At 44.7% G+C, this 23,755-nt stretch overlaps 1 protein-coding gene across 1 annotated transcript; it reads left to right on the forward strand.

The window, feature by feature from the left end:
* The first annotated feature begins 5,522 nt into the window (after positions 1-5,522).
* On the forward strand, positions 5,523-18,379 carry Gcm1 (GCM transcription factor 1). Its single transcript, XM_021173299.2, has 6 exons — positions 5,523-5,592; positions 7,468-7,647; positions 13,022-13,274; positions 14,618-14,730; positions 15,700-15,828; positions 17,598-18,379. The coding sequence occupies exons 2-6, from the start codon at positions 7,573-7,575 to the stop codon at positions 18,339-18,341; spliced, it is 1,314 nt and encodes a 437-aa protein (XP_021028958.1). The 5' UTR covers positions 5,523-5,592; positions 7,468-7,572; the 3' UTR covers positions 18,342-18,379.
* Positions 18,380-23,755: the final 5,376 nt, after the last annotated feature.

Raw genomic sequence — 23,755 nt, forward strand, 5'->3', positions numbered from 1 at the left:
GAAGGGATTGAATCCGCCCATTCACAGGGGTCACCTAAGACCATCGGAAAACACCATGATATTTACCATTCAGAACAGTAGCAAAATTACAGTCCTGAAGTAACGACAAAATAAACTTTGTGGTTGGGGGTCACTACAACATGAGGAACTATATTAAAGGTTGCAGCATCAGGAAGGTTGAGAACCACTGGGCTAAGTCAGCCACAAAGGACCTGGAGAAGTCAGTTCCTATAGACGGCGAATGCGGGCAGTGGGGAAGGGGCTGGGGTAGAGCCCTGGAGAGGGGTAGCAGCCACAGCCAGCCACTTCGCCTCATGCCCCTGAACCGCGAACCGTGCTGCACAGCCACCGTTCGCAAATGCTTTGGATTCCTCACCAGTTTTTACTCTTAGAGATTCCTGAGAGCATCAAAGTTCTTTTGTTTACTACGGCAGCGCCCTCTATCAGCAGTTCAAACCCCGTATCAGCAAATCTGCCGCTTGCTTGTTTACTTTGTTTCGTTTTGGTTTTGCGACAGAGCATGGCCTCAGGTCTCATACCCGCCTCTGCTTTGAAGATGCTGGGAGTCTAGGCCTTCGCTCCCAGTTGTATTTGATATTCCTGAAATTATGTCAAGATTGCCACATCAAATGAAACGAGACCATCTCAAATGAAGCCACGCATGCGGCTCGCGGTACACGGCAGCTGCCCCTCCCTTTGGTTCCAAAGAAATGGCTAGAATAGACCGCCTTTTACAAACAATACTCGGGGCAGTTTCTCCTTTGCCTGAAAATCAATTCACGGACACTACTGTTTTCTGGTTTGGTTTTGTTTTAATTTAGGAAGTATATGAATCTGAAGGCTAAACTGACTAGCTTGCCACACCTTTAATCTTAGCTCTTGGGAGAGGGAGGAACGTGGATCTCTGTGAGTTCCAGGGCTACACTACTCAAGCCCCCAGGATCAAAAAACAACCAAACGAATGATTTGTAGCTGGCCAAATCTAGTCAACAACCTCAGAAATAGCCACAAATGACAACCTCTACAGGACAAACGAAGGGCTGGAGTGTAGACTTCATCTTCAGTAGATTTAACGATTTTTAACCTGAAAATATCAGCCTTTCTTTAAAAAAAAAAAATGCTTCTATTGGGGTGTGGGGTGGGGGGAGGTTGGGGCAGAGGAAAACTGGAGTAGTCAGTTCTTTTCATGTACCATGTTCGGGGATGGGGGTGGGGTTAAATTTAGGTCATTAGGGTCAACAGCAACCACCTTTAGTTCACCAAACATTCTCATAGGTTCTGCCTTTTCCTTTTTAAGACAAATGAATCTGTACGGATTTCTCTTCAGATTTGGTAGAGTGGATTATGGGATGGTGAAGAATCCCTCCGGTAAAATGTAGACACAAAGGCTATCTATACTCTGTGTCATTACATGGATTTTTGCTAGTTATGTTGTATGAAGACAGCTGGTGTCCAATGTGGCACTACAACCTGAGAAAATCCTGACCTGGCACCACTACCCAGCTGAATAGGTCTGACCAAAGAGAACTACACGTTATCAACCTTTGAAGGCTGACGTTTGAAAAACAACTGGTTCCTTGAGAGAATCTTACTGCTAAGGATTCTCCAACAAGATAAAAGCCCCCAAGGGCTTGTGATAACTTTTCAGACAGAAGCAGTCCGATACACAAGACAGCCTCGCTTTTCTGTTATATTAGAATATAATTTAAGGAAATTTCAAAGTGGTTGACTAAAAAAATAGTCTATTGTCTCCAAACAGTCACTTTGTAGGTAGGATCTTAAATTATAACTAATTACTTTGAAATGTTTATTCATCTAAAGCATGAGAATGAGCCTTGACATTTTGTTTTGGTTTGGTGTTTTTGGGTTTTTTTGAGGCAGCATCTCACATAGTCCAGACTAACCTCTAACTTGACATAAGGTCAAAGGTGATCGATCCTCCTGCTCCTGTCTCCCAGAGTCCTGGGAGTGCAGGTGTGTGCCACTATGCCCAGGATGGGATTTTTGTTCTTGTTTTGTTTAACTTTCAGTTTACAATTTATGGGCGAGAAGGTGGGTTCATGGTTCTGTTTAGACCACACAGAAGATATACGTGTCTTAATTATAGTTTCTACTGGCAAAACAGTCCAGCCTGATAGTATTTAAGGTGTTACACCATTTTCCACAGAACATCGTGATGCCCAAGGACTTCCCTTAGAAAGCTTGGGATCTCAATCGGCAGCCAGATTTGTCATCTGCTAGAGACTCTCCTTAGAACAGAAATGGGTGCAGACCGGAGCTAAGATGCCCAGGCTTGGCTTTGGAAACTGTGGGGCTTTTGTAGTACACGAAGAAACCACCTAAAGCTACAAGCTTAATATTTAGAAACCCTAGAGGAAAACCCTCAAGTTCAGCTTTGCAGAGGTCAGAAGATGGGCCTTTGGGCCATCCCTTGATTCTCTCTGGACTGAGCAGGAGCTTGGTGCCTAAGAGTCTGACAATGTGGCCCATCTCTGTGTTCTTCACTCTGAGTTGGGTGAGACTTCCCAAAACCTTTCCTAATATTAAGGGATGCTGTATAAACCCTTCCAGTCTCACCTTTAGACTCACAGTGACCAAGGAGAGGGGTTTGTTTAGAAGGGTGGGTGAGCTTCAGACTCTTGGACTAGGAGCTGAGGGTGTGTTCATAGACCCCCCTCTCTGGTGTATGTTGAAAAACCCAGTTCTAAGGGTTGAAGGCATGCAAAACATCTATTGTGTCACCCGTGGCATGCCTGAGGGCTGGAGCTGGCCTCAGGCTGTTGTCCAGGCTTTCTGCTCCCCTGCTAGGCCATTCTTTTCTCCTGCCTTTTAGATGCTGCAGTGTGACAAAGATGTACATCTGCAGGTCTGAGGTCAACCTTCAATTCGGCATCTGAGATGAAAGACTCATTTTCTCCACCTCTAATTTGGAAAATTCCAGGGAAAAGCTGGGTCAGGCTGGGTCCCATGCCAGATGGGACAGAAAGTTCTAACCGGTAGCCTTTGGGGGGAAAGGTGGCTTTCTCAAAGATGATGGAGGAAGGAGGCAGGGGTAAAGCTGACTTCAGAAGGAACCAGAATGAGGGGCAGCTTAGTTCCATAGACCAAAAAGTGATTTCTAACATCACCCTTCTCTAGTGGATTTTCATCCTTGGACCAGTGTTGGGCCTTACTTTAAATACCTTCTTTATAATTTCAACTAATATAACTTAATAATGCCGATTTCCTGAGGCAGTGGTGAGATTAAATGATTGATATGGTGTCTAACACACAATGAAAGTTAGAAAGACTTCTTGATTAAGAGATGAGGCATGGCAGAACTGGGGAATTGGACTCTGGAACACTAGTTGAAATAGATTCTGGAAGGAAAGTTTTATGTGTGGAAGAAGTCCACCTGTTAGGTAGAAATCAGAGGTCATAGCTAGGCCGAACCCTCCATACCCAGATGACAGAGAGGTTCTGGACCAGAAAAAGGCAGTATAATATCACTCTCCTGCTTGCTTTCTTTGACAGTTTCAAACATGACCGATGCCTGGGTTATGAATGCCATAGAGAGGGGATGTTGCCAGAATGTAATATCTAGGGAGTCAGTACATGAGACGGTCCCACACCAATAAAAGTTATCTCACCTCCAATGCCTAAAGCATTACTATTATACTCATGAAATCAGCCAGGAAGATCCCAACAGACTGGTGGCAGACTGAAGGGGGTCCCGGGGTGGGTAAGAGAGGAAGCATTAGCAGGTAAGGTCAGCTACTCCACAGGTGGTTCTATCCACATTTCTTAGGCAGGGTCCTTGTCCAGGGAGGAGGCAAAAAATGGAAAAAGGACAGAGACTTCTACTTGCACAGAGGCTGAGACAAAGACCACAGACCCAATCCAGCATTGGTTGTCTGTGCTGCTTGACTGTACAGTTTTATTTCTCATGTCAGAATCATTCCTAGCTGAGTGTGGTGGCCATGCCTGGGGAGAAGGAGTAGGAGTGACAGAAAGACTATGCGCATCAAGCGTAATTTAGGGAAATGCCCAGCGTGGCCTCTGATTCATTCAGTCAAGAATTCAGTCAAAGGAAGTTGATAACAGTTGGGAGAAAGAGGAAGGAAGACCAGGAATTTCAAGTGACCTTCTGCTACATAGTAATTCTATAGGAGGTCACTCCCATCTCAAAAAACTAACAATCCAATCAATAAACAAACGCAAAGAATTCACAGAGCCAGTAGGCAGAAGTGAGGATTTGGCAAGTTGAGACCTCAGCCTTAGGGTATGGAGCTCACTGGGTAGGATCTGTCCTTGGGACAGGCATAGCCCTGGTGCTGGAGCTAGAACCCAGCAGGAGTTTCCTGTGAAGGAAAGGAGGGGGGAAAAAAAAAACAACCCTCAACTCAGAGCAGCTGGCAAGCCAGGTCAGATCCACACCAATAAGAGGAGGCAATCCCACAAATTAAGCAAAAAATATATACATTTGGTATATGCAGAAAAAACAAAACAAAACAAAACAAAAGTTTGAAGCTACGTGACCAAAATACAGTCTTAGATATCTACTGAAAGATTGCAATATGGATTAGCAACAATGATAAACAAGACAACGGATTTTGATTTTATTTTGTAATTAGAAAAACAGTTACTGTTAGTGATATGGTTAAGGGTTCTGGAATATCATCGAAAAGAGAAGTCATGTGTTTCAGAACAGTATTGGAAGATATTGGATGGGTCTGTTAGAATTCCTAAAAGATGGGTCAGATTTAGATATGGAAGTGGAAAAAGACCTTGGGGGAGGTGGGGGTGGCGCTTGCTGTTTAGCTCAGGCTAGCCTTGAATTTGCAGAGACACTCCCTGGAGTTACAGCTCTGCCCTGCCACCCTGAACTACACAGAACTTCTTGATGTCTTTGATTCTCCGTTATATCTCCAAAGCCCAGCAGACTACCTGGGATTCAGCAGAGGAGCTGGGCTCACCCGGTGTCCTGAGGATATCTCCAGAGAGAACAGCTTGAAGAAGAATTGCATTCGTTGTCAGGTTTGATACACTTAGAATCAGAGATGGCTTTCAGTGTTTCTGGTTTAGGGCTGCTAGCTATCTAAAAACTATCTCAGTAATTTCCATCCCCCCTTCGTGTTTGCACTGCCGTGAGTCTCCCTGTCTGCCTTCTCACTCACACACACACAGGATAAAACGCATCTACTGTAAAACAGTCGCTCTTGGATTCAATCTATAAAACTATCAGGAAAAAAAATCTGTATTTCTTTTCAGAGTTTTGTTTTGTTTTTCCCCCAATATCCTTTTAAGTTAGATGTCCTCTTAGCATAAAGGAGGGGAAAGTTCAGAGGCACACCATAGAATATTCATCACATGGCTAGCACCCTGAGAAGAGCTGGGCTGCTCCTACCTGTCCAGCCCTGGCTGAGAGCATCTTGATTTTGATTGGATAGTTGCCAGAGTCATTAGCATAGTGTACCCTGACCTGGGTTAGGGAACAGCGACCACTTAGAAATGAACAGAACTTGCAGGACCTGAGCCAGAGCTGACACTTGTATGACACCTGGACAAGAAGCTGACAAGAAGAACAGACTCGGGAGCACTGAAGGCGGCAGGGTGAGTTGTGTAGCCATGACCACAGGCTTTATTTGTTCTAGTTCCTGGTCTGTAAAAATGATGGAAGCTGAACACGCCTTGGTCACGACTCTGAAATAAAAGGAAGTCTTGAAAAATGTAAACTTTTATTTTAATCCTGGGGAAAGATTGAGTTTGCTTACTGACGGGATAAAGCAGGTTTCCCCCAATGTCTTGTTCTTAGTTTTTAGGGAAATACTAAATTAATCCTCACTTAGTTCATAAAAGTATGTGTTGGAGAAAAGTCTCTTTAAAGTTTTTAAAATTATTGTACTTTTTGGGAGTAAAATCTTTATTCCTCTGCTCTTAATTTAAAATCAAGTATCTAGCCTTGTCTAAGAACAGCATTTTTAGGTTTACACAGTATAAATCTTGTTTTCCAACTTTTTTTTTTAATCTGTTCTGTTTTGTGTGGAGTGCGCTGTGGGTCATAACCATTCTAATTACAAGTTTGGGCTAGCAGAGTTAGGGCTGTGACAGACAGTGACTTTTACTATTCACTACTTCTCTACTTGTCATGTGAGCGGTCTCTGAACTGGGGTGGCAACCATCTTTTTCCAAGCAGCTCAATAATTGTTTCCTAAACATAGAGATTTACTTAGAAGTTACCGATGAGGAGCCAGTGGTAGCACCTCGGTGGTTCAGTGCAAGCCCCGGCGTCCATCCTCAGCGCCACAAACACCTCAGCCCAGAAACAAAACTAAGACAGACCGAGAAGAGAGCCTCACGCACATTTAGTCTTGAATGCCAGCGTTTGCGGAGGGGGCAGGACTTCGTGGTTTGGGGGAGGGGGGTTGATCTTACAAAGGTGACAAACAGTTCATGGGATTTATCTATAAAAATATTTATCTATAAAAATATTAGTTAATCTAAAGTGATATGGGCATAATCCTAAACTAGCTGTGTCTCTTTATGCAAATTTACATACTTTTTGTAGAACTAGGTGGTTCCAGGTAATAATGGCTCCTAAGGCTCTTATAACCCAGATCTAGCAACGAGGATGGAAATACAGCTGAGGATAAAAGTAGGGACCAGGGTATTGAAACCCCAAACAAGTCTACTGCAGCAAGTGCTAGTGGCTTCTGAAGAATTTTTATTGGCAGTTGGTACTTGCAAAAAAAAGATTTATTTATTTTATGTATATATGTACATTGTTGCTATCTTCAGGCACACCAGAAGAGGGCATCAAATCCCATTACAGATGGTTGTGAGCCACCATGTGGTTGCTGGGAATTGAACTCTGGACCTCTGGAAGAACAGTCAGAGGTTCTTTTTTTTTTTTTTTTTTTGGTTTTTCGAGACAGGGTTTCTCTGTGTAGCCCTGGCTGTCCTGGCACTCACTCTGTAGACCAGGCTGGCCTCGAACTCAGAAATCCGCCTGCCTCTGCCTCCCGAGTGCTGGGATTAAAGGCATGCGCCACCATGCCCGGCCAGTCAGAGGTTCTTAACTGCTGAACCATCTATCTTCCCAGCCCCTTGTTTCCAAGTCTTAAGTTTTAATGGGCACATGGGACTGAGCTAATGATCACCAGAAAAATTATTAACATGTGTGAATGCATACACACACATTCACACACACAGAGGTCAGAGGTCAGAGGACAGCTTGTGGGGTTTCTCCTACCATTTGGGTTCCAGGGACTGAATTCAGATCTTCAGGCTTAGTAGCAAACCGATTTATCTCCTAAGCCCCCCACCCACCCTCTTTTGAGACAGTCTCATATTGTAACCCAGGCTGGTCCTGAACTCACGGCAATCGGCAATCTTCCTGCCTCGGTCTCTAGGGTCTGAGGCACCACATCTGGCTTTGTAGTTTCTAATCTCTTAAATCATCTGTGTTATTCTCATTTATTTACTTAGCTTTGAAAAACAAGCCCTTCAGCTGCTCTTGTGGCCCGAGTTCTGAGACTCCAAATATCTCTGACAACTGGAGTGGAGAAGAGCCTGTGTTGAGCAGACCTTATCATGGAACTGGACGACTTTGATCCTGAAGACAGAGAGATACTTAGCTGGGACATTAACGATGTGAAACTGCCTCAGGTATGCGCTTGGAGGACTGGCCCAGCATGTGGCGGTGAGGCCTGATGCTCAACTCCCCCTAGGCTCTAGAAGGGAATCTGTCAGATCCTAGCCAGGTGAACTCCTTTAGCGCTTCAACCGTACAGCTAAACTGGGGGATTTCAAGGGGAGAAGAAAGGCCTAGGATTTGAAACCCACAAGAACAGACAGAGCTGAAGAAAGCATTGCTTTCTCCCTTTCGAAGCTGGCTCACTCAGTTTACACACTCAGTACTTGCAAGCGGACTGACTCCACTTAAGGCATACAACCCCATAGCGACTTCTTGACTGTGATACTTTTCACAGTTAACCCCGACCCTGGACTATCTGAATAGTGGTGCCCTTGGGGTCACAGCCTGCTCTTGAGAGACTTAAGGAACTACCATCCATGGGTTCATTGGCTGGTCCCCACTCTACCCAAGAGTGCTTGCTTTGCTTGTCACACTGTCTGTGGCCTCCTTTATGCAAATAGCTGTGCTGTGTGTGCATATGAAAGAACTGGGGGGAGGGAGGGAGACAAGGTCTTACTCAACAGCCCAAGCTGGCCTTCAATCCCCAAAGGAGCTCAAGCTTGTCTTGAACTCACAATCCTTTTGCTTCTGCCTCCCAATCACAAGCCCAACGAGCAAATAACCTTTGAACTCTAATTTGATGGAAAGCATTAATTAAGACCAAGTTTCTGTGTCTATCACTCCTATCTTGTCCTCTCTTCCTGGTGTCTAAAGATGCTTTGACTGGGCATGTGGCTATGACTAGTAAGCCTGGAGTCCACTAATACCAAATACTGAAACAGTTGATCCTCCAGTCTGTCCTGGGCAGGGCAGAGGGGTTGGGGACTTCAATCTCAGCTCACCACCTTTCTGGGTTCTCACAGTAATGGACCCTCTCTTCTGTTTCTCATTGGTTTCCTTCAATTTGTCCTTGAGTTCTCCTTTGGTGGGTGTGAGAAAGCTGGAAGACAGAAAAATATACCCCTTCATCAAGAGGGCAAATAAACCGCCACCAGTCTGGGCAAACATCCATTCTCAGGGCCTGTTTTGAAAGTTGCCGTTGACTTGTGCCGCCATTGCTGCAGCTGTCTTAGGAAAACTTGAGAGTAAATTTTAATTGCTATTGGCTCAGTGGTCTGTATTTCTTCCTATTTTTAATTTCATGCTTGCATCCCCCCCTCCCCCGCCCCCAGAATGTGAGCTGGAGATAATATTGAGAGCTGAGGTCAGCAGATATGGAGGAACTTGTAAATGGAGGGCAGAGCTGCCACGTGTGTTGACATACATTTTTTCAGGAGTGGTGGTGCATGCCTATACAACTCCCATGTAGGAGGCAGAGGTAGGGAATGACCAAGGCTGGCCTTAAACACACACACACACACACACATCCCTATCATTCATTAGTTCCATGAAGGGAAACTCAAGGCCCAAAAACTCCCGTTCCAGCATGAATTTCCAAACCCCAAAACATTCTTGCCTACTTAGGCTAGGTATCACACAGGAAAGTCCACAGTCAACATGCACACTTCTGCTCTAGAAACAGATCCTTTGCAGCTAGGGAACAGGTGAAAGGTTGTTACAGAGAGGCTTTCCCACTGGTAGAACTCAGGGGGATAACTAAAGCCAGAAACATCCTTTAGGATGGCCATTCCTCATGTGGGAAGTAGCAGGATTACTCTAGAGAGCAATTTTTGATGCAAAGACATTTGTTGACTCCTCTAGACATTTAGAATTCCATCCATCTATAGGCAACCCAGAAGAGGCAAATTCACTCCAAAAAGTTATCTGTAGGGTCAAAATGACAGTATATTTTGTTTCCTTTGTTGTTAGAGGATTTTATTATGTAACCTTGACTGGCTCAGAACTTGCTATGTAGACCAGGATGGCCTTGAATTCTTAGAGATCTGCCTACCTCTTCTTACTGAGTGATGGGATTAAAGGTGTTGCGCCACCACACCTGACTTACAGTTTTGTTTTTAGTAACATCTTATCTTTTACCAGATTTGCTTAAAGAGTCTGTGTGAAAAGCCAGGTATGGTGTGGCGTTCCTGTGACTCTGGCATAAGGCCAGCCTTAGCACCATTGTGATTCTATCACTTGGACTAGATGAGGCCTTGTTGACTTTGTGTGTGTGTTTGATGTCCTTGTTCTATTTGGAGACACTTCATGGAAAGGATTAATAAACCAGTCAGGCTGGAAGGTAGTCGCTCTATATAAGGGCAGACCATTCTAAGAATGAAAATTAATTAATTAATTAATTAATTAATTTTCTTTTTATTTTTTGAGATGGTCTCACACCGTGTAATCTAGGCTGACTTTGGTATGAAAGCAATCCTTGTAGCTCAGCCTCCCCACTGCTAGAATTACAGACAAAACCCACCTTTCCTGGCTCACTCTGTGAATGCTTTGATACCTAATTTAAGAATTTGATTTTCTAAGTTTTGTATAATAGTAATATGTAACTTTATGATATTAAAATTACAAATGACTAAATTAAATTAAAATGAATGTCATAAAAAGAGTGCCCTGTATTTTCATATAGTTAATGGGCACTGATTGAGTAAATCATAGGATTAAGTTATGCAGAGAAGTCATAGAAACATCAACTACATTCCTAATGATGCTATCCAGGAGGTGATAAAACACAAATTTGTTAGATGTGACATGCTGGAAAACTTACAAGTGTCCCCTTTCAATTATAAACTTCTTAACCAAGAGCCAAAACAAAGAGTTACTCATGAAAAGTTAGAAATTAAAGTAAACAAAGTGCCTGAAAAAAAGAAAGTGCTTTATGAAAAGTTAGAAATTAAATTAACGAAGGTTCTAAAAAGAAGGGAACATTTGCTGGGACTTGCTAGCAAGGTGAAGCTCCGTTCTTGGTTTTAAAACCACAGTTCCTGTGACAAATTACAAGGGCTTTCAGAGCTGCCTTCCTCTTTCTACTTTGGTTCTTGGACATTCGAACATCTGGATCCACCACCCTACCCATTTTAATATAAAAAGTTGCCAAAGATTCCACTAAAAGTCCAGGCAAATAACAGAGTAAATGAGCAACAGCTAAGAGAAGAGCTCCATGCAGTCACGGCTCCACATGGTCACGTTTCCTTTAGGGAGGTTCCTCGCACTACTAGTTAATGGAACTAGAAAACTAGGCTGTCAGGGGAATAGCCTTAAAGATGTTGAGAGTCACTTCCTTCTCCATGCACATGAAGTCTTTGCTTTGTTCAGAATGTCATTTCACCCCTTCTGGCTCATGGGATTTGTAGTTCTGACCAGATGGAGGGAGTTGGTGGGTGAGACTCTCTCGTAGAAATCTATGCTTTCCTTGTTTATCCTATTTTGATAGCTGTATGTCACATTAGAATAATACAAATCAAGTCCACCAATCCTTTATAGTTCAAATGGTTAAAAGTAAGCATAGATTTTAGTGTTTTGATCTGTATTGTAAGTATCTGGAAGATCACATATTTACTTGCAGCTGGGGGGATGACTCCAAGGTTAGGAGCGCCTGCTGCTCAGAGGGCTGGAGTTCAGTTTCCAGCACTCACACTGGGTACCTGCACTCACGTGCACATACATACCTCTCTCCATGCAAACCCATCATCAGGAAATAAGATAAATCTTTTAAAATCAAAGTAGAATATTCTGCTATGCTCTCCTTAGAGAGAGAGAGAGAGAGAGAGAGAGAGAGAGAGAGCTGGAAAGGAATGATTAGAATTGTGGTGAGCAGGAAAAAGAGAGAGAAGATGGGTGCTGAGGTTATACGGGGATTCTCACGTGGACACTGAACAACTCGAGGCCACAGTGGCTGGGGTGCCCAGTATGGGGGGAATGGTGGCGGCACATCCTCTCTGGCCGCGCCTTTCGGTTGATCGCTGGGCTGCAGGGGTGCCTCCAACAACACAGTCCTTCTGGGTGGAAGTCTGACGGAGGGAATGCTCATCCATCCTGACACGCTTGTTTGCCTTCAAACCTCCCTTGGCTTTTAGGCTAACTAACGTTCTGTCGTGCATTCTTGTTGGGAAAGCAAAGGATTGTGTACCTTGACGGTTTTTCTGTTTTTTCCAGAATCTTCTACCATGACCTTTGAGAATCTTCCAAATGAGAACTGTTCGTATTTTACGTCAGGTCTCTGAGAACCATGATGATAGGCAAAGTCAAATTAAGATGGTTCTCATCCTAAGAGCTAGGCAGGATCTGCCACCTGACGCATCTGCCGCCATTGTGGAGCCTGGGAAAACGAGCCACACCCAGCGACTCAGTTTATTTACAGTCTACAGCTTACTAGGTGCTGTGTGGCAAGCCTTTTTACATTCATGGTATTTAATGCTCAGAACTGAAGTAGGAAAGTCTCATGCCTATTTTACACAGGCGGAAACAAAGTAACTCATGTTCTAAGGACCTCTTTATGGTCTGATTTTTATGGTGGTTCAAAATGGAACATGAAATGTGCTTTCATAACTGCTTTAACAGTGCATGACCAGGGCACACTGTTAACCAGTCTCTAGAGCTGTTTCATTTGCAGAATTGGAACTCCAGACTGACTGAACCACAGCTCTGTCCTTGTACGACAGAATCCAGTCAGATGCTCACATGCAGGGAGTAGGGTGATGCCAAGCAACACACAGACTCGTCCTGGGTCCACTGCATGCCTGAGCAGTGGAGACAAACAGGAAATGGTCCTCAGAGGGAAGAGTGCACTTCCTGGCCTCTTTGAACCAGAGCTCTGCTTATCTCTGGTGACTTTGTGATATCTGATATTAAGCAGTGTGGTATGAGACATCATTTCCCTACCCTTTTCATAGTTATTATGTAAGCGCATGGTGAAATTACTTCACTCAAGAATTCTCACTGAGAAAAGGCCATTAATGTTGTCACCATGGGCCGCAGAAACAGCAGAATTCAGAAGGGCTAAATTCTCCCTCATCTTAGTGCAGTGACCAAATGCTTGATAGGCATAGATAGCACACACCTTGTCGCTAGTGTGCTGCTGGTGGTTCTCAACCTTTGTGTTGCGACCCCTTTAGGGGACAAAAGACCCTTTCACAGGGGGCATCCAAGACCATCAGAAAACACAGGTATTTACATTATGATTCATAACAGAGGCAAAATTAATTCATGAAAGTAATTGGCAATGAAAATGATTTTATGGTTGGGGGCCCACCACAACATGAGAACTGTTTTAAAGAGTCACAGCACTTGTGCTCACAGATGCCACCACTGGAATTAAATTTAGTCAAGACTTTACCAAAGGCCTCTTGCCCTGCCCCTGTGGCCCGGATATCTCTTACATCTATCAGCTATACAGAGGCAGACCAGTAGGTACTCTGCCTGAAACTGTAACTAAAATCTTTGTGTTTCGGTCAGAACGTGAAAACGACTGACTGGTTCCAGGAGTGGCCGGACTCCTACGTGAAACACATCTACAGCTCGGACGACAGGAGCGCACAGCGCCACCTGAGCAGCTGGGCCATGCGCAACACCAACAACCACAACTCCCGGATCCTCAAGAAGTCATGCCTGGGGGTAGTGGTGTGCAGCAGGGACTGCTCCACAGAGGAAGGCCGCAAGATTTACCTGAGACCCGCCATCTGTGACAAAGCCAGACAGAAGCAGCAGAGTGAGTGAGGTTTGGGGGCGGTAGCCAGGGAGACTGAGAGTGTTTAAATGCTCCAGTCAGGGTAGACACGTATCTAGGGCCCAGCCAACCCTCCCCCTGGAGCCCCGTGGCAGGCAAGATATACTGATAAAGAACTCTCTAAGGAGGAGTCATCTATCTCCTCAAACACACACACACACACACACACACAAACACACACACAGCACACACACACACACAGCACACACACACACCACACACCACAAACACACACACACACACACACACACACACGGCCTCTGTCTCCAAGGTCTATCATGTGCAGAGCCCCCTCATGAATGTCCCCACTGCTTTGGAAAGAGATTGGCTCATGGAAAATTCAGGAAAAATTAGTTCAGACTTGCTGCCTGGCCCTGAGTCACACAGCAGGACTGAACTTGTAAACTCAGCTTTGTCTGTTCAGAGTCACGCCATAACTACCCATGGAAATCCTTGCTCTTTCTTTGTATCATGCTCACTGGATAGTGAAATAGATGCACCCGGTTTCCTACGCCTGGCTCACCTTACCCCTCCAGTTAACTTGTGTCCTTTTTAGTCATGTGTCTTCAAAACTTCCTCTCCATCATCTACACCTTAGTGAAATTTCAGGGGCAGTGTTCTCTCTCCCAAGCGGCTTTGCTCCTGGTCTATGTTACTAACCATAAAATAAAGTACTTCTCTCTAGAAAGAATACTCAGTATTCGTGAATAAGTAGGGAGGACCTCTTCTCTGCAGATGCCTTGGCCTGTAAAACAATCCTACCTGTCAGATAGCTGTGGACTGTGTCCATGTGTGATCCTGGCTGGCTATTGGGAGACAGATGCTGTAGTCATGGGTCAAATCCAGCAGAAGAAAGTACCCGCAACAGTGTGGGGTCACTCCCTACCATCCTGCAATCCTAGCTGAAAGCCAGCAGGACACCCCAGACTCAGAATCAGCCCTGTGGCATGCCAGTTCTCTCTCTCTCTCTCTCTCTCTCTTTCTCTTTCTCTTTCTCTTTCTCTTTCTCTTTCTCTTTCTCTTTTTCTCTTTCTCTTTCTCTCTCTCTCTCTTTCTCTCTCTCCCTTCCTTTTTTTCTTTTTAAATTAACTAATTAATTTACTTACATCCTGATTGTGGGGCCCCCTCCCTCCTCTACTCCCAGTCCCACCCTTACAAATCCCTCTTTCTATTACCCCTTCCCCTTCTCAGAGAAGGGAAAGCCCCCCCCCCCAACACACACACACCTGGGGTACCTCCCTGCCCTAGGACATCCAATCACAGTAGGCCTAAGTGCATCCTTTTCTGCTGAGACCCACCAGTCGCTTTTATGGCTTCTTCTGTAGGGAAAAGCTGTCCCAACTGCAATGGACCCCTGAAGCTTATTCCCTGCCGAGGCCACGGCGGCTTCCCGGTCACCAACTTCTGGAGGCACGACGGACGCTTCATCTTTTTCCAGGTTGGATTTGAGTTATTTACTTGGTATCTCTTTCATGTGGCAGCTGTGTATCATGTTCTCTATGGAGGAATTTTATCAGTGGTTTGGGGGTACAGGGCTACACCATACCTTGCCCATCCTCTGGGGGAGCAAATGCCCACGTGCCCTACCTCACCAGAGATGGACCACTGGAAACCCAGGAAGACTGGGTGCCTCCACTCCTGAGGCGGGGTGATACCTAGCTGAGTACCCCTAGACCAGGGCAGACAGCATCCAGCTCGTAGCCTTCCACAAACCCCAGCTTGGGTACCAGTGCTGACTCAGCACTAGCTCTACACACAAAGAACAGTTTGATTCCTCCTCAAAATCCTAGCTTTCTGCAAGATTCATAAGAAACTAATGGGGCATCGATGTAAACAGGTGAAGACTGGGCTCTGGTGTCAGACGTTTAATGGAAGTTGGCAAACCAGCTCTCTCAAAGAGCATTTGCCAAGCTGTGGTGTAGCTATTCCCATGGAGGCTGAACTCCAGCTGCCATCCACTTGAAAGGCCAGCTCACACAAGTACTAAAAGTCTCCTACTGGGCTCCCAGCTTGGCTGTGGAAACCCCAGAGCCCTGCTTACAAAAGGAGGTTATCCTAATGGCATCCTTTCCCTAAGCCTCAGGTCCTTATTCTGTAAATAGGATTGAAAAATAACAGTGTGTAAGTGATGAAGTATGTAAGCCAGAGATGAAGGTGAGGGGTAAGCATCACTGGCACACACTTTGGGGACATGATGGGAGTCAGAGACCACATAAGGAAGGGACCTCATAGGACAGGAGGCAGGCAGGAGCACGGCTGGGCTTGGGAAGATTTTCCCTTGTATCAGGCAACCTTGCTAGCCCAGGGTCATAGGACATAGGACAGCACGGAGAACAAAAGCTACACCTTATCAAGGCAACTCAGTTACTAATTTTTGTTTCCTTCTTACTACTTTGTCTCCCCTAAGTCCAAAGGCGAGCATGATCATCCCAGGCCGGAGACCAAGCTGGAAGCAGAGGCAAGAAGAGCCATGAAGAAAGTGCACATGGCATCTGCCTCCAGCTCCTTACGGATGAAGGGGAGACCAGCAGCGAAGGTCAGCTGCCCCACTTGTGTTCAAGCTGTGCAGCCAGCCTTCACCCCTGCAGGGGACACAGTAGATACCCCAGTCCTTTACCGGCCAAGGAGAGCAAACATGCTGTTCTAGCTGACCCATCTCCAAGCAGGCATCCAGCGGGCGAGCTGAATCTGAGATGTTACTCTTCATTCTTACTCTAACTGAAACAGGCTCGCAAATATTCTGTATGATCATAGGCGCACCAGCCCTACAGCAGGCTTTAAAACAAAAAAGCTTGAATTGGTATTTATAGTTGGAAGCACTACAGTTTAGTTCCAAGAGACTCAGAATTAATCAAAATAATCTTTACAAAATGTTATTAGCCTTCATGAGTTTGGAGTTTTGTTTGTTTTCAAATTTCCATACATCCTTAGAACAGATTGTTTTTTTTAAATTGGTCTAAATAATCAGATGGTCCAGGGTTATACCACCCTTAATGTGTCCAATTTCATCTAAATCCGTGCTTCCTAATTCTAAATTCTTCATAATATTGCAACCCATTAGCACAGTTCCTCATGCAAGTGGTAACCCCCAACCAGAAAATTATTTCATTGCTAATTCGTAGCTGTCATTTTGCTACTGTTATGAATCGTAATGTAAATGTCTGATATTCAGGAAATCAGATGGGTGACCTCCTTCAAAGGGGGCGTGACCTTTAGAGAACCACTGATCTAAGTGATCAGACAGTTGTTAAGCTGAGTGATCTTTAGTGCGCTACTAGCTCTTGGGACACTGAGCTATGCTAACGCTTAGGATCCAGAGTGTGAAGCCAGCCTGGGCAACATAGTAAAACCGCTGCTGTTGTTGTTGTTGTTGTTGTTGAAGTTTCTGAAAATGATAGCAACTCCAGTGGTAGAGGGAAGTGTGAGGAAGCCCATTGCCCCATTGTCCCATGGCCCCATGGCCTCATAATATCAGTTTGTTCGTTTGATGTAGCGCTAATTCCTGTAAAGCTCTAAGTGTACCTTATATAGATGAAATTGTGATTTAGTCCATTGCAAGAGACCTTGAGCTCCCACATCCACAGAATCGGTCCTCATCAGTCATCTTGGCCATTCTACTTGGACAGAACCTTTTTCTCCTCTCCCCTCAGACTATCCTCTTGTGAGGGGAAAGCTTACATACAGAGCTATATAACTGTTACCTAGTAGCTCCTCTTAATGCCAACATAGGTATTCCATTTATATAAAGAAATTGAAGTTGACCAGTGTCTGTTCTAGTCTGAGCAGTTTCTGTGATCTCAAAGGAAAGCCGCTAAAGGAGACAAACAAACCCAACAATACCCTGGCCTCTCACAGTAAAATCTAGAATAGTCCAGGTCAGGGAGACAGGAAAGGGAGAAGCAGAAATGGGGTGAGGGGTAGCCCTGTAAGCTGTGCCAGGATGAGTATAAATCTTTGAAGCTGCAGGGTTGGTTTGTTTTTCTTAAGTAGCCCCTTACAAATGCCTCAAAAAGACAGGCATCTGATGTCTGAGCATGAGGCATATTAAACACCCAGTATGTCCACAGAGTGCATCAGGCTCCTTACAGATTAGAAAGTTGTTCTATTCTGTGCACTGGAATAGGAAGGAGTCAGTCTCTCCTCGCAGGTCCCCAGCAACCATGGAGAGGCTGCGCCCGTGCTTGAAGTATGCAAGGAATGAGGGCAGTCTTATCGAGGGATATTTGCAGAATAACTCAGGGGTGCCTGGGGTAGCCATGTGCATTTGCTTAACTTATTAACGCGAGCATTCATTCCCCTTTCCAGGCGCTTCCTGCTGAAATCCCGAGTCAGGGAAGTTTACCTTTAACTTGGTCATTCCAGGAAGGCGTCCAACTGCCCGGCGCTTACAGCACACCTTTAATAGCTAACGCCCCCCAGCAGAACTCCCTGAATGATTGCTTATCCTTCCCCAAGAGTTATGATTTGGGGGGAACCACTGAGCTGGAAGATCCAACTTCCACCTTAGATTCCATGAAGTTCTATGAGAGATACAAATTCTCCAGCAATAGGATCTACGGCAGTGAAGACCAGTTTCAGCCTCCTGTCCCTGGGATGTATGGAGATTATGAAGACCTGCAAACTTGGAATAAAAATGTTGCCTTAGGGAGAAATCCCTCCGATGACACCTACTATCCAGCCTATCCTCTGCCTGTGGCCAGCTGGCCCTACGACTACTTCCCCTCCCAGAACTCTTTGGAGCACTTACCCCAGCAAGTTCCATCAGAACCCTCTGCAGCCCAACCAGGCTGTCATCCCTTGTGGTCCAATCCGGGAGGTGAGCCTTACGAAGAGAAAGTACCTGTTGATTTGAGCAGCTATGTGCCCTCCCTCACGTACCACCCACCTCAGCAGGATCCCTTCCTGCTCACCTATGGCTCTCCTCCTCCTCAGCAGCAACATGCACTGCCCGGCAAGAGCAACAGGTGGGATTTTGACGAAGAGATGGCATGTATGGGTTTAGATCACTTCAACAATGAGATGCTCCTAAACTTCTGTTCTTTAAGATAACTCAAAGCTCCCCTTCCCTCTCTCCCAATCGTGATTTGTTAAAGGGCTTGGCAGAATTTTCTTAGAAGACGGGTTTCAAAGCATAGCCTGAGAGGAATGTCTGAATCAATTGTGACAAGCAGTAGACAAGGTCTTCTCACTCAAGCTGTTGACAATGCCAGTGTGTTTATCCTCCATAAAGAATAGAAAGTCACTGTGCCAGGTGTAATGTCACAAGTCTCTAATCCTAGCACTCAGGAGACAGAGGCAGTTGGATATTTGTGAGTTCAAGGCCAGCCTAGTCTACATACTGAGTTCCAGGAGAGCCAGGACTATATAGAGAGATCCTGTTTCAACATCTCCCCCCACAAAAGAAGAAGAAGAAGAAGAAGAAGAAGAAGAAGAAGAAGAAGAAGAAGAAGAAGAAGAAGAAGAAGAAGAAGAAGAAGAAGAAGAAGAAGAAGAGGAGGAGGAGGAGGAGGAGGAGGAGGAGGAGGAGGAGGAGGAGGAGGAGGAGGAGGAGGAGGAGGAGGAAAGGAAAAGGAAAAAAGTTTGTTTGTTTGTTTGTTTGTTTGTTTGTTTAAAAGTACTTGGTTTAGGGGCAAAATGTTCTCTGATGCCTCTGACCGAGACTCCTCTGATTCGGCCGCTCAGCAGGGCTGTCTGGAGGGGCCTTATTGTGGCTTATGCATGTAAACTTAGCATTTCATCTATGCCTTTTGGGAGCTGAAAATGAAGGAACAGAAAGAAGACGGAAGAGCTGTGGACGTGTGAAGTTGAATACTTTACCAAAGAAGTGTTTAAAATTTAGTTTAGTTTTTTTTTTTTTTTTTAAGATGGGTTTTCTAGATTTGTGACTTGTAAAAACAAGAGGCGCAACCTCAGCCTATTTATAAAGAACAGAAAACAAACAGACATAGGAAGAGAGTGGGACCCACCTCTCCTTCTTCTCCTAAGTGACTTCTCCTTCCACAAGGGCTAAGATGCTGTTCTATTCATTTTTATCTCTCCATGTCATGTTCATATATGAGGAATTCTTGTTTAAGAGTCTTTGTGATGGGTTGGAGGTAGAGCTCAATGGCTGAGAGTATGCTTAAGATGTTGAGGTTCAGTCCTCAGTAACAATTACAATAGCAAAGCTTTGTTGGGCATAGCAGTAATCCCAGAACTCAGGAGGTGGAGGCAGACGGATCATAAGTTTGAGGGCAGCCCAGGTGACATAGTGAGACCCTTTCTCAAACAAACTTAAAATATTCTTTGTGGCCGCTAAGAGGCATGGCTGCACAGTGGAACATAAACTCAGCCTATGGTGCTGAGCCTCAATACCAAAAACCCAAACAGCTAAATAAGGAGCGTCTGTTCCTTAGGTAGCCACTCAGTTCCTAGTCTCTGCTGAAGTTCTTTGCAGCAAAGTAGTCCAGCACAAAATCTGGAATGAACCTTGCCATAAGCAAGTGTTTTCAAAATAATCTTCGCCATTTGATTCGTAACTAATGTGTATGATTCAAAAATAGATGATGTCTCTTGTTGCTCTGTCCCTCTGCAATGCCTAAGCATCCTTGTCTACTCCATAGATTGATGACGTTTTCTAGAGATATATATTGTTATACATAAGATATTAAATATATTGTTTTCTATGTGTATTATGTCTGTGTGTGGTTTTATATCTGGTACTGTATCTAACCTGGCTTTTGCCATTTTAGGTTCCAATCAAACACTGGACCCTTATAAGCATATGGAAGCTGAGTCGTTTCATTTCCAATGGCACATAGTGATTAGTATTATAATTAGATAGCCCCCGTTCATGGGCATTCACATTGTTTGAATCTAGTAAATGTTTTGGTGTAAATGCAGGAAAAAATGAATACTTAATTTAGGAGAGTTACGCTGCAAATGCTTGTATATGCACAGGCAGGCCGGATTCTAGAACTCCTTCCGAAGCTGCCATGACTGCAGGCCCAATCCCACTCCACCCCAAGGCCCTTCCTTCTCAAAACTGATATCTAGGCTGGCTCTTTGTATCTTTGCTAAGTTTACGTGTGCTTCCACACAACAGCTCAGTTTTGTCTTTTGGAGGGAACTAACAAACCATTTGATGCGTTTTCAAGGGTTGTTAAGGAAGCCAGTGAGATGGCTTAGCAGGGAAGGATACTTGCCACCAGGCCTGATGACTTCAGTTCAATCCTTGGAACCCACATGACAGAGAGAGAATTGACTCTATCACGTTATCCTCTGACCTCTACACACTCAGGCTTATGTGCATAAACACACACAATAGATGTGAAAAGAAATTGTTGAAATCTAGCAGCCGTAAAGAAGAATTCAAGAATCATAGTGCATAGCTCAGCACATGAGATAGCCCAGTCTGTCTGCCATGTTGCTAGTGTACATTCTTTGGGGGAAACAACATACTCTTCAGATTTGACACGGTTTGTTTGACATCTACAGATGCTTACAAACAATGTCCTTCCCTCGGGGCCTTACTGAAAATCACCTAGACTGTGGGATGGAACTATGGGTTTGGTGGAGTTTCTGACACCTAGAAGGTTCTAATTGCATTGAAAGGAAAAGAAGAAGAACCAATAGCTGCTAGTTAATTTCTATTGGTTTTGGATTCTTTTAGGATTTCAAACCTTTTTCTCTACTAGACTGAAGCGCCCCTTCATTTCAAACATTTTGCTTAAAAAAACAAACAAACATAATCTTGGGGCTGGAGAAATGGCTTGGTGGTTAAGAGTACCGGCTGCTCTTCCAGAGGTCCTCAGTTCAATTCCTGGCATCCACATGGTGGCTCACAGCCATCTGTCATAGGATCTGATACACTCTTCTGGTGTGTCAGAAGACAGCAACAGTGTATTCATATGAATAAAATAAATCTTTAAAAAAAAGCTATACTCTTGATATTTATCAAAGCAAAAACATGATTGGCTACCATCTTCACTACTAAGTCTGATTCCCAACCTTCCAAAGGCTTCTACTTCTAAACACTCACATATTTCTCACAATTAGTTCTAGATTTCCAAATAATAAGATCACACTTCTGTGTTTTCATTTTTTATGTTTGTGATATTCTGACCACAGATTAAGATCGAAGATTTACATAATGGTACCAGTCCCATCTTCATCATCTTAACTGTATAGTTTAAGGGATTTTTATCCATAGTGTACTTGATCATTTTGTGTAATGAAACTCAACCAAAATCAAAATATAGAAAACTGCCATTTCCCTAAAAACTTCTGCTGGTGTGGGATTACAGAAGAGGTGGAGAGATGCTCAGCAGTTAAGAGTATATACTGTTCTTACAGAGGACCCAAGTTTAATTCCCAGCACCCATATCAGGTGGTTTGCAACCCATATAACTCTAGTTCTAGGGGATTTTACACACTCTTCTGATCTATACCACACTTACATGCACACAGACATGAACATAATTTAAAAATCCTCTTAAAAAGCTGTTAGGGACTATGCCGGGGCCTGGCAAACACATAAGTGGATGCTCACAGTCAGCTAGTGGATGGATCACAGGGCCCCCAATGGAGGAGCTGGAGAAAGTACCCAAGGAGCTGAAGGGATCCGCAACCCTATGGGTGGAACAACATTATGAACTAACCAATACCCCGGAGCTCTTGACTCTAGCTGCATATGTATCAAAAGATGGCCTAGTCGGCCATCACTGGAAAGAGAGGCCCATTGGACATGCAAACTTTATATGCCTCAGTACAGGGGAACGCCAGGGCCAAAAAAATGGGAATGGGTGGGTAGGGAAGTGGGGGGGGGGAGTATGGGGGACTTTTGGGATAGCATTGGAAATGTAATTGAGGAAAAGATGTAATAAAAAATATTTTAAAAAAAAAGCTGTTAGGGTCTCTGTTCCTCCCTGTTTCAGAGACAGCCGCATCTTCTAATGCAGTGATAGCCTTGTCTCTTATACATGATGGTGAAGGTCAGAATGAATGGACGTGAAGGCCATTTCCATCTTCCAGGAGTGAGATCCCGCGAATGTCAAATCAGGTGATGCTGTTTGAGTATGTTGTAGAGTCTGCTAGTGTCTTCACTGATATGGAGAAGGCTAGGTTGGGCCAAAGGGTCATCATCTCTGTCCCTTCTGCTTATGCCCCCATGTTTGTGATGGGTGTAAGCCACGAGAAGTATGACAACTCACTCAAGATTGTCAGCAATACTTCCTGCACCACCAACTGCTTAGCACCCATAGCCAAGTCACCCATGACAACTTTGGCATCATAGAAGGGCTCATGACCACAGTTCATGCCATCACTGCCACTCAGAAGACTGTGGATGGCCCCTCTGCAAAGTTGTGATGTGATGGCCGTGGGGCTGCCCAGAACATCATCCCTGCATCCACAGGTGCTGCCAAGGCTGTGGGCAAGGTCATCCCAGAGCTGCACGGGAAGCTCACTGGCATGACCTTCCGTGTTCTTACCTTCAGTATGTCAGTGTGGGTCTGACATGGTGTCTTGAGAAAGCTGCCAAGTATGATGACAGAAGAAGGTGGTGAAGCGGGCATCTAAGGGCCCACTAAAGGGCATCACACAGAGAGATACACAGAGACACACATAGATGCATACAGAAATATGCACACAGACACACAGAGAGACACACATAGATGCATTCAGACACACACACAAAGACACACAGAGAGACACACACACAGATACAAAGAGAAACACATAGATCCATGCAGAGATATATACACGAGATATATAGACAGACACACAGAAAGACACACAAAGATACATACAGACACACAGAGAGGCATAACACACACACACACATACACACACACATACACACACACAGACACATACAGAGACATACACACACACATATAGACAAACACACAGACACACACACACACACACACACACAGACCTGGGCCTCAGTTTCATCTTTTACCCTGAATAGGATAACACTTCTGCGCTGACTAGTTTTATATCAACAAGCTAGAGTTGTAGAGTTGTCTGGGAAGAGGATCCTCAGTTGAGAAAATGTGAGCATCAGATGGGCTGTAGGCAAGCCTGTAGAACATGCTCATAATTACTGATTGATCCCAGCCCATTGTGGACAGTGCTACCCTGGGCTGGGGATCCTGAGTTCTATGCGAAAGCAGGCTGAGCAAGCCATAACGAGAGCAAACCAGTAAACAACACTCCTCCATGGCTTCTGCATCAACTCCTGCTCAGTTTGAATTCTTGCCTTGGCTTCCCTCAATTGACTGTGATTCAAGAAATGTAAGCCAAATAAGCCCTTTCCTTCCCATGATTTTGGTCATGGTGCTTTCCCTGCATCCTGACCATTTGGAATGGTGATAGCAGGATGATTTGGGTTTCCAAAGCCAGGTGCCACTTCTTCAAGGCATCTTGTCTTGTTTAGAGGTGATCCTGGCTTCTCCCTACTGTCTTAGTCAGCGTTCCTA

This window comes from Mus caroli, unplaced genomic scaffold (genome assembly GCF_978045245.1).
Source record: "Mus caroli unplaced genomic scaffold, Mus_caroli_1 scaffold_11, whole genome shotgun sequence".
Taxonomy (NCBI): Eukaryota; Metazoa; Chordata; class Mammalia; order Rodentia; family Muridae; genus Mus; species Mus caroli.